This window comes from Chaetodon trifascialis, chromosome 18 (assembly GCF_039877785.1).
Source record: "Chaetodon trifascialis isolate fChaTrf1 chromosome 18, fChaTrf1.hap1, whole genome shotgun sequence".
NCBI classification, from domain to species: Eukaryota; Metazoa; Chordata; class Actinopteri; order Chaetodontiformes; family Chaetodontidae; genus Chaetodon; species Chaetodon trifascialis.
In genome coordinates, this window is record NC_092073.1 from 5,968,237 (window position 1) to 5,980,442 (window position 12,206).

Consider the following 12,206-nt stretch of genomic DNA (forward strand, 5'->3'; position numbering starts at 1 on the left):
TGTGGCTGTCTATTCTATCCCATGTGACAACTTCCCAGACTGCTGCAGTGAACAAAAAATGTTCCAAGCCAGTAATCAAGACTGGTTAAATATGGGTTGGGAAGACATTTGAGTGAAAACTTTTCAAGCTTTCTTTTATTCATGAAATCATCATTCCAAAAAAGGTTAAGTCATTTCTGCTTTAAAGGACAGCACCTTCAGAATAATCAAGGTCACCTGTAATTCTGTAGCATGACAGCGACAACTCGGATTCTTTTAAACCACAATGGTTGACATTTATGGGCGTAATTGCTCAGAAATATGTCACTTAATAAACAAGTGGCATTCAGGGGGTTGCTGTCACTCATCAGCAGGATCCTCACTGCAGACTGGTGAAATAAGAGCGGGCTGAAAGGATGAGAGGACACAGAGAATGATGCTGGTTTAAAAAGAGAAAAGGCAGAAGCTGTCACCCTGATCGCACCCTGATCCCTCGGGGGGAGTTAGTAGTGCCCTCACTAATCCGACAGCCATGTTGAATTTTTATGTGCTGTGAGTATATACGAGCTGGGACTGGGGAGTAAAGGTGCAAATAGTGTACATGTTTTTGGCAAGTGGAGGCTAAAGGACAGACAATCGTAGCAGAGAGTCTGCATGGAGAGGCACATGAAGGCTCAAGCTGTTCGGTTTTATTTAAAAGAATGTTTCAGTATTTTGGAAAGTAAACATATTTGCTCTCTTGCTGAGAGATAGATGAGAAGATAGATACCACTGTCTTGTCTGCACATCATATGGAGCTAGAGCTGCGAGGCAATTACACTAGCTTAGCATAAGGACCAGGAACAGCGGGGTAACAACCTCTGTCCTAAGCTTATGGTGGAGCGATGTGCTGAAAATCTTCGAAATCGTGTTGTCACAATGAGGTTGCCAGGTTTGAAACAATCATGTGTAAAGAGACCAGAAGCAAAACCTGCTCTCAGCAACTGTATTTGCCCACCCACACTACAGCTGGAGAGGCTGCACACAAGTGCAGGCTGGATGGATATACTGTTGTTCCTCAAGAAATACTTACAGCGCGTAACCTTTAAAGCTACAAATCGAATTTGTGCATGGATTAAACAAATGACATGTGTCGAAGCTGGAGTTGGTAACGTTGGAGAAACCAGCGAGAGTAAGGCAAATTTTGAAAGTATAGAACCAAGAAATCCCATCTTCTCCCTTCATGCTTCCCTCCGATGCCAGTCCCCAAAAACCCATGTACTGCCTGACTGCTGCTGGAAGATGAGTCCATGAGAGAGTAATGGAGAGAGGAGTAGTGATGAGAAGACCGGTTCTCTTCATAAACACATAAATAAACTGCTTGGATGAGCCTATTACAGGCCTGGAATAGCCACCTTTTTTTTTTTTTTTTTTTACCCTATTTCGTCAGAGCATTGAGATGGATTGATTGCTGTCAGGAAGAGAATTTCATCAACTATAACAAAAAATGCTTCTGAAATACATTACCTACTCTAGCTTTTAATCAGAGATTCACTTTCAGCGACCTAGGTCAGATAGCTGGTCAAAAAACAATCATCCAGCAACACTAGGTATGATAATGCCTAATGCACTGTGGAAAATACACAGAGGCAAAACGACAAAAAAAAAAAACCAACAACAGGGGAATGGAAGATGCCAGAAAACAGTGAAGACAGAGGGTATAGAAAACAGTGTAATCTGTCTGATAATCTGCTGCTCCACTCACCTTCTCGCCTGGTGGACCAATAGGACCAGCAACCCCTGGATCTCCAGACATCCCCTAAATTAAACACACACACACACACACACACACCACATTTGTCTGACAATGCTACGGTCATTGCTAAATCTAATCCTTAACACAAATCTCAGGGCTCTATTTGAACGATCACACAGACCAGCACACACATCAGTGAGGGGATGTGAGAGTAGCTGCTTTTTTCCTTCATGTAGGTGCAGCACAGCACGCAGAGCGAGGTTGGCTGATGTGGAATATAAATCACAGTATACAGTGATTAATCATTATCCTCTCAGCCAGTCCCATTATTGGTCTCTTGTCTGGTAAACAACTGTGCCAACCACACAGGGTATGACAGTGGTGCATCATGAAAAAAGATCAACAAATTTAGAAGAGAGAGAGCTTATGAAATGTACACTGCTGTATCCATTCAGACAGAGAGCTCCAGAGAGGCAACATGCTGTGCTGCCAAAAGCAGAATTGACATTGGTGGAGCCTGGTTAGGTTTTCTAAATGTTATACACATTTTTATTTTGTTACTAATGATGCACACAGTTGTGATGTCCAGCTTGTGAGTCTGTTGCAGGCTATAATGAAATTAGAACAACATAAGGGAATAATGTGCTTTTGATAGTGGTGAAAGAAGACTTCAGGTTCTTTACTGAAGTAAAATTAGCAGTAAAGCAAAGTAAAAATATATGTTAAAAGTAAATGTCTTATTTATGTAAGTATACATAAAGTATCAAAAGTTGAAATACTTGTTAAGTGGTCCATTTAAGACCATTATATTATTATATTTACATTGCTGGATTCTTATTACTGACACATTTGTTAGGTGAGTTAGCACCTGATTATACCTACTTATACACATAATGCATCGTATTTAATAAACACATTACCCTATATTTTGCATTTAAACTCTTCATCTGCACAGTTTCTAGTAGGTGTGAGATAAAAGTAAACTATTTCCCACTGAAATCCCATAGAAGTTGTGTAGAATAGAAGTATAAAGTCGCATCAAAAGTACCTGAAGATTGTCCTGAAGTTCGGTTCTTAGGTATCTGTACTTTCCACCAGTTGTTTGTGTGCTGGTTGCCTTTAGTTTGATACCAATTAATAATAAAGTAATTTATCGTACTTTAAAAAAGAATGATTGCATGATGAGTGCAGGTGTTGCTCCCTGTTCGCTGGTGTTTGTTGATGTGTAGACAGACTCAAACTTGTGCAGATCTGCAGCAGTTATTTTGCAGAAGCCTGATGGTGGTTTTGCATGATTTAATCAAGGTAACCATGGTGGATCATTGTGTGTAATAGTGCTGTTCTGTGTGTTCCATCTCCAATTACCTGCTACAGATGGAACACACAGCCCTCAGTCTTCAGTGGGGATTTAATAAGCTGATAGGGAAGTTTCCATGCAGGTGTAAAAGCAGGTGCGACAAAACATACTGGAAAGAATCACCCAAGATCCTCAGCTCAGTACAGACTGCTGTACAGACAGCTGTAAAACTAACTACATTCATTAGGGTGCATCATTAAAAGTGTTTATTTACGTGAAGTCTTTGTTTAATTATGTATGCTTATTGATCGAACTGATCGAATCTCCAAATTATCAACTGCCATTCTGCTGAGAAAAGGCCTGCTCCTCATCCTCAGCATGTCAAAGAGCCAATTTTCACCCTCATATGCGTGAAACTCCTATCTTTCACTCCCGCCCCTCCTTCCATCTCTGTGCTGCACTCTGTATACAGATTCCAAAGTCACAGGAAATGTGCATTTCAAGGTCAGGGGAATATGACATGCCCTCCTGCCTCTTGTGCTAGTCTTTGGAAAGAGAAACAGAACCCTGAAAGGGGCACTCCACTGACTTTACAGATAAAGGTTATTTTTCATTTTTGCAGATTTTTGGGACTAAAAGTCAGGATACCACAGCTTTGAAGCTTTGATTTTGACAATTCTTACTTTAATTTGTCTCCTGCAAATCCCCCAACTTTGCAAAAGTGCACTAACAAATCACTGGAGTACCCCTTCAATCTGTAACTAGGCCCCTAATTAAGTAAAATATCTTAAAACCTCAATTGGCATAAATGTCTAAAAGAGTAAAACTTGCTCTTTGAAGGAGACGAAAACAAGTATACAACACCAATAGTCCGAATATGACCTGTCCTTGCCAGGATGGCATTTATCACATATTCAGAAACACCTACAATTTGATTCCAAGCAAGTTGACTCCCTCTCAGCAAAATGCAGTTTTCTCTACGGGAACATCAAGAGAACAGGGAGGGAGGGTACAACATTAGAACAGGCTGAGAATAGCCGAGTGGTTGGGGAGCAGCAGGCCATTAGCATAATAACTAATTATAACGTTCAACGCACAGACCTTGGGACCATCTCGGCCGATCTCTCCGGGCGGCCCCCGGGGCCCCTGGATTCCCTGGACAGAGAGAGATATTGGAGGAGAGAGGGAAAGAGAGAGGGAGGGGAGGGACGGGACGGGAGAGGAAGGGAATAAGAAGGAGAGAGAGAGAATGAGATGAAAGAGACAGACAGTGCTTTGGGCTGAATGTGACAGAGTGCGTGACGGCTTAGTCAGAAGGCACTGAGGAAGAAATGAGATGGCTCAGGTCCACTCACACACACACACACACACACACACACACACACACACACACGCACGCACACACACACACTCATGTACAAATTTGTGCATATCCACGTTTGCACACTTGCACACTTTGCAGATTTAGCACTTTTAGTGATTTAGTCTTTTTTAAAACAATGGGTTCATGATTTCAGACAGCAGTGTAGCTAGCTGTAGACATCGCTAACTAGCTAGTGTGTTTATTCAGTGTGTGGGAGCATATGTTCTTGATGTTGTTATGAACATGAAACAGTTTCACAATTTAGAAATGAAAGATTTCAAAGCTTTAGGTTTGAATGATTTATGTTGACATGTGCGCCACAACATTTTGAGCCCCTTCAGATAGTGAAAAAGCTTACAATGTATCAAACACTTTGAAGGTTTGTTGCAGAAACAGTGATCATGAAATACACCAGTTCAAGCAAAGAGAAATAATGCATGTGTACTGATTAATAAGGAGCCAGACCAGTATGCATATTTGAAATGCCAAACTTGATTGGTGCTGGCTGGGTCAACTGACAATTAGTTTGACTTCTATGTATATTTATTATCACACAACTGTATGTGGTTGCCTAGATACAAGGGATGGCTCATTCTACCTCCTCCTGTGTGTGTGTGTGTGTGTGTGTGTGTGTGTGTGTGTGTGTGTGTGTGTGTGTGTGTGTGTGTGTGTGTGTGTGTGTGCATGTGCGTGTGTGTGTGTGTGTGTGTGTGTGTGTGTGTGTGTGTGTGTGTGTGTGTGTGTGCGTGCGTGCGTGCGTGCGTGCGTGCGTGCGTGTGTGTGTGTGTGTGTGTGTGTGTGTCAGATAAGTCAGAGACCCACTGCAGGCATAACGTCATGTCAGCGTTCAGTTCTACTGACAGGAATGGGAAGAGGGGGATGAAGACTAAAAGATGAAGCTTCTGGTTGTGGAAAGGTGACCTCTGTGCACTTGGATCTATGCAGCAGGCTACACCACTGTTTAATTGGTTTTAAGAAGGCTTTATGCGCCACAGAGAAAGTATGAGGCAGGTGCAGTCCAATAAAAGACTAAACCTGAACTGAAACAATTCCATTTTATTATTATATTCAAAGCAATTTAAGTTTCATTGCATCGGTGTTGGATCAGGACACAGAAAATGTACTGAATCATTTTCTGTTTTATATGTTGTTCCATGACCATCCACCAGTCGATCTAAACAGGGTCCCACAGTGCAAATGTATGTTTGTTTATGCGTGTTAAATGCCTTTCCAGTCATTTTTAACTCCACTTACTCTTCTCTCCATCTATCTGTACTATCTCACTATGACCAGAAGAGGGCAGCATAGCTATAGACATACTACCCTACCATGGAGGCCTATTCACAATGCTCTGCTGTAATTGCATCTGGCCAAGTGTAATCTTGTTTATCAGAGGGGGGTGCCCTTACTGTGTATACAGCCATAACCCCACACAAACTCATCTGACTTTAGTTCTAAATTAACAAGCACTCACTGCCTTAATGGCATTGCTAAATAAACCAAATGGACTCATATGGTGCCTGCGCTAAATTAATGATCTCGTTACGAGCCGACTGCAGTGATGGTAATGTGAGTAGTTTTGTGTGTGGAATTCAAGCACAGGAGATAAGACTGCATCGCTAATGTGAAAACAGGTGCACCCTGTTCTCCACTCATAGGTTACATTTGGGAATATGCTTTAAATGTGTGGATCCTGTAAGAGTTAAATGTGGGCCAAGCAGGCATTGACAGGAATTAGGATCAGAAACGTGATTCCTTGTGCAAAACCATGTGAACTGACTGTATGGGCCCCTTCTACTGTACAAAATTTGACCAAATGTCCTTCCTCGCCTGCCAATTGGTACAGGGGATTTTTTTTCTGTTTACTATCTATTTGGAATACTGAATTCCCTCTGCTGTCATTGCTAACTCTACTGTTGGCTGAGAGGGGTGGAGGGACATGTGCTACCTCCATGTTGCCAGCTGCTTCTTTTTACCTCCCAGCAAAGAGCTACACCATGAGGGTGTAAAGAATTCAATATGCTTCAAACAAAGTAGGTTGTAGGATGATGGCAGAAATGCTCGCTATTCCAAAGGGTCACACTTGAACTCACACTGTTCTGCGTGTCTTTTTAATCTTACCTTTTGTCTTTGCCCTTGGCCAACCCACAATGAATTGTGCCAGTGTGAGCAAGACTTTAATCAAATAATCATTTCATACTGGAGGTGGACACAAAATGTTATCATCAAAGCCCACATAGGTCATCAACATGTGTTTTGATGACTTTTCACAGGCAAACCTTTCAGTGCAACTTTTTTGGAGTATCATAAGTAAGTACTGTCATGCAGAATGTTGACTTGAGATTTCAGCATGTTTAAGAAAATTGAAAGCGTGCTTGTACCAACCAGTATTCCGTCTATTCCAGGTGGTCCCTGTGGCCCAGGCAACCCCATCTCTCCCTAAAAGACATTCAAGAACAGTGCATCTGTTAGGAATGACTTCAAGTAACTGATAATGCTGATGAGTTACTTTCAAGTTACAGCTTACCTGAGCTCCCTTTGAGCCCGCTTCCCCAGGTGGTCCCTGGACACCCTGTGGACGACACAGTGATGGATTGACAAGATTAAGGAATGTCTTTGTCAAGTTTTCAAGCCAGTCTCAGTGGCATTTCTTTGAAGTATTTTATCTTTATTTTGAATCTTTAAACGCACTGTAATATGCAACATTTATCTTTCAAATACAAAACTGATACATAAAGATACATATATCATAGAATATATATAAAACATTTGGTGTCTGTGTGCAGCTGTTTAATGGGACTGATATGGTTCTACTGAGGGTCCATTTACACACTTGTTCTGGAGCTTTCCACCATATCACACAGTCTTCATAATTTGCTCAGTTGCCATGGAACTCTACTGTAGATGCTCAAACTTTCCATTATTCTGAGCACATTTTGACTTCTCATCAGTGTTAGCCTTAAAAGTTGAGCTTGACAGCTTATTTTTTAACTTGGAAACAACAGATGACAAAACAGTTTCACCTCATGAAATGTCCACTTATTCGGTCAAGAAAGACCTGTCACTTACTTCCAAGGTCAAGAATGAGCTGTCAAGCTACGATGTTTTAATCAATTTAACCACTATAGCTGTCTATCGGCTGCAACCACTCAAGCTTCGACCTCTTTCACGCACGTAACTGCAAGCCTTTTACACTTGTGGGCCTGAATGCATCATCAAAAATCTATAGACACAACTGTAACTTAGCCAATTACAAAACAAGCCACTCCATTTATTCATGAATAACACTATATATAGCAGAGGACAGAACATGTGTTTTTCGTAGCAGCACTCATCCTCCATATGTCATGATGAACATGCAGAGAATTATCACCCAACTCTGCAATTTGCATTTTTCAACTCACTGTTTTGGCTTCACAGCCCACATCTTATTATTTTGGTTGAGTCTAATCACTCTCATTAAACCAACTTCCAACAGTAGCAGCTAATCTCTGATAAATCCACTGTACACTACCTGCTCAGCACCAAAGCAGGCGAACAGACAAACACAGTTAGAGACTAGCTGGTGAACATAGTTTAGCTCCCAAGTGGCCAAACAATGAATTAATGCATGATCGACTGCCCTACAGTTACCACTGTCTAGCCAATAAACCACTGATATGCACCTCCTCATTTCCAGGAGTGGCGTTTTGTGGCAGTACTGCTGAAGAAATCATGGATGCAAAGCAGGTTTCACAATGTAATCACTTATTTGAATAAAAAAGTTTCTGTCACTCTGTACTCACTCTGTGCTTTCCATTGATAAAAAGCCTTTTTATGCAATATGGAGACTTTTTTCAGATTTCTGTTGTTTCTATTCATTTCTTTCTTTTCAAATTCAAAATCCATCCCCAAACACACTAATGGAAATGCCAATCCAGTTATGTGTACCCAAGTTAGAGAAATGTCTGTTTCTATTTTATTCGTGTCTTCGCAAATACATCCCCACAGTTTGGAAGGAAATGGTACGGATATACGTTCATTAAGTCAATATGAATAGGGGTCGCATTGTGGGATGTCCTGTCATGTTCAGATGTTAGCCTATAATCTAGTGATGGTTAAGAGCTTTGGAAAAGCGGCTCTGTTGAAGACTCCCTGCCTGTCATGCAAATACTAATGGATCATACTGGAGGATCAAAGTGCTTTAGATTCAGACTCTGTGAACCTGCACTGATGATTCTTCTATAGATAAGCTTGCTATGTTTTTGTGTGTGTGTACGTGTGTACATGCATGCATGCGTATGTGTGTGTGAGATAAAGTAAACTAAGTATAATCCTTGGGGTTTAAATAAGTCTGACAGATCCGGATATCAGCGGGCGTCTGACATGGTGGCTTTACTTCAGTAACAACATTGGGGCTTATTCTCTGAAGACTTCCTATGTACTCTCTGTCATGGTCTCCAAATCCGCCTGTAGAAGATGTTAGTCAATGTTACATTTTAATTTCAGAACAGCCAAATAGACAATTCTAATTTAATCAAAGTGATCCGTCAAATCCTGAGTGAAGGTGATGTGGAATTACGATAATATCAGATTTAAGTGTTGATCCACTGTGATTAACACTGGGCTATTAACACTGATTCAACTTCTTGCAACCGAGAAGCTCTCCATGTGTTACAAGAAATATGAGATGCATCAGTTTTTCTGGTGAACACATCAGCATCAGGGTGATAACGAATGTTAGAGTGAAGCGGGCCCTGCATCGTAACATTCGTCCCACTCATCCATCTCTCATCATCACACCCGCGAGTCGGTGGCTCGGCGAGGAAATATGATCTGTCTTCAGCAGATGCCGGTTATCGAAACACCATCGCACCTTCACCCTGAGGTGTGCAGAGGGCAAAACAGGGGAAGGTAGGACGACAGACGAACGAGACCAGAGGAGGCAGGGAGACGAGAAACTAACCAATGTTTTTGACTGAACACCTGTGAGTCAGTTCAGGACTAATGTCATAAGAAAACACAGTATAAACAGTTATACAAATGTCATGAAGTCTTTATAAGATCATCATTCTAGTTTCAAATAACAAGCAGTTTGTCACATTATTAGTAGATATGGTAAAATTGCCACCATGTTATTGACTGTAATATCTCGTGTTGTGCATTGCGTGTCACAATGCGCACTGTGCTGCTGTGAGAGTACACCTGTGAGTGATGCTGCCAGCTGTTGATTCGTGTCAGAAATCTGAATTTATTGTTTGCTTTTGAGTAAAGTGTCGAACTGCCACTACGAGGTAGTTTTGAATGAGAGAAGAAAGGAGTGTTTTTGAACATTTTATCCTGTGATCAGTGAAGCACACAGAAAAACTTCTAGCTTAGTTCCGATTAAAGAAAAAAAAAAATCTTATTAACATATTGTATCTCTGCCGGTCAGGAGGCTTTCTAGACAAATGTTCAAGGGCAAGAACTAATTAGTGATGTGTTTAGTTTATAAGGACATCACATTTGTGATAAAATGCTTGATCAGTGTTTTTTTTTTTGTTTGTTATATTTTTCAAGCAAAAAAGTCTGTCTGTCCACCTTCTGATACTAAAGAATATCTGCTCTAATCCAAGAGGGAGAGAGTCAACAAATCCATATTTTTATTAGCAGTATTATTACTGTTATTATATTTTCAGCTTTGCTCATCATCCTTCACTCAAGGAGGCATTTGTGACTACATGCAAGCATTGTTTACCAGATTGTGTCTGAGTTTGTGTGACGACCAAACAGCCTGAAATGAACGTGGAGACAGTTTAATGCAGCCTCTGTTACAAGGCAATAACAACTGGGACAATATAGTATAGTAAAACAATTTACAATGATAAAATCTGCATTCACAGATTTTTTTCCCCTGTGTTCCATGTAAACATCAGCTTGATTAGGAGGGCAGGGTCTGGCTTTGGGATGCAGTGGGGAGCTGCTCTGCACGCAATGCTATCTGCTACTGTCGACCGATGAGAGCCTGAGTGTGTTCACACGCATATGTTTACATGGGTGTCCACTGCATTTTAAATAGAGTGTTACTGGATGTCTGGATATCAGTACTTAAGGCTGGGTCATTAGCAAAGGCAGGAAAAACAGGCTCCTCAGTTTGTGTGAGTGTTTTTGTGTGTATACAAGTAATGCATGTGTGGATCTGTATGTGTGCTTTGCTTTACACACCGCCTCCTATAAAGTTTGTGTATGTGGTTGTGGGATGTGACAGTGATGAGTTTACCAGTCTGACAGTTACAGACACAGGATGTAAAAGTGTGAGTACATAAACATGGAACACAACATTCAACAGTTCAGTCCTTCCAAGAAGACGACTTGAAGTACTAAATGAAGACTTTCCATATGAATAAACTTGTGTTTCCGTCTAGTCTGTTTCACTGCCTGATATAAAAGTGCATTCAGACCTGCATTCATCAGCATATTGTACAAAAACTGTATGTATATTTAGAATTAATATATATCTACTACACATTCTGCTGCACACATCTCAGTGCTGCTTATCTCCTGTGAGGTACATTTACTGTGGGCTGGGCATAATGCTCCCTGCTTTGATGTTTACTTCAGCATGTCAGATGTAAGTATCTGCAAACATATGCCGCCCATGTTAAAATGACTACTAGGACTGCTAAGATGAGATGGCATGTGAAACAGGAGCCTTAATGTTAAAAGCAAACGCGTTGAGCCATTACCCCAACCTTCACACACTAAGCTTTCACTGTATTACCACTGCTCCACCTCCATGCAACAGTACTGAAAGGTGTGTTTTGGACATATAGTAAACTGCTAATCTAGTACAGTGTGTGAACATTATTCATACTTATGTTAATCACTCCCCTCTGGATGTACCCTCCTGTGTCTGGAACTCAGATGTCGTTTAGGTGTGCGTGTGTGCGTGCGTGTGTGTGTGTGTGTGTGTGTGTGTGTGTGTGGGTAAAGTACATATATCCTATCTATAGTCAGATCCTTTTCAGGCACAAGTGCAATGAGCAAGTGTGAGGTGTTGTTCACTGTGACACAAGCTTTTCTGTAATAAATGTGTAGCTTCTGACAACATCGTCAGGGTTATTTTACCAGAAGAACAGAATACAGCCGTTATCACAAACTGAGTAGGACTATCAATTACTTATAAATTGACTTTGACGCTTAAAATTGGTGGAAACCACTTTAATATGATCGAGTATTCTGTGTCCAGTGGCCGATTGTAGCCTCAAGCAGTTATGATAACATAAAAAAAAACATTGCTGAATAAACAAATATGGCTTTCTTTCTTTCTTTCTTTCTTTGTAAAATAAGGTCAAATATTTTTTTCTACCAGGTTCACTTAATGTTTTTGTAAAACATTCAGCTTCCAACGTGGATGATATTAATAGAAATATAGTCAATAACACCTAATCCTAAAAGGGTGGATTGCAGCTCTGATTGACAGGTGGAAAATAGAAAGTGAGGATATTTTGGCCAGCCCTCACTTTCAGACACACCTTCAAAGGGCTGTTTGAGGGTTAAGCCTTGGTTTTAAGGGTTCGGGTAGAATTAGATTTAGGCTAGGGTTGGGGTCAGACATGTAGTTGTGTTGGTTAAGGTCAAGGTAAGGGGCTAGGAAATGCATTATGTCAATGAGGGTCCTCACAAGGATTGAAGTACAAAAGTGTGTGTGTGAGTGTGCGCGCGTGTGTGTGGCCAGTAGGTTCATAGCACACAGCAGTGTGTAAAAGCAGCAATGAATCCGAGCTCTCATGTTTATGTCCTGATTACTCTTTCCGTCAAACCTTTATGGGACCATTTAAAAGCTAGTTGCTTGTTATATCCACAGAATGCTG

General features: G+C 41.0%; 1 protein-coding gene across 1 annotated transcript in view; it reads right to left on the reverse strand.

The window, feature by feature from the left end:
* The window catches only part of LOC139346818 (collagen alpha-1(XXI) chain), a 64,180-nt gene that overhangs the window by 20,480 nt on the left and 31,494 nt on the right, over nt 1-12,206 (reverse strand). The window contains exons 20-23 of the mRNA XM_070986126.1: nt 6,902-6,946; nt 6,760-6,813; nt 4,113-4,166; nt 1,724-1,777 (exon numbers count right to left, since the gene is read on the reverse strand). Of these exons, the coding sequence (XP_070842227.1) occupies nt 1,724-1,777; nt 4,113-4,166; nt 6,760-6,813; nt 6,902-6,946 (207 nt within the window). The remainder of the gene's footprint in view (nt 1-1,723; nt 1,778-4,112; nt 4,167-6,759; nt 6,814-6,901; nt 6,947-12,206) is intronic.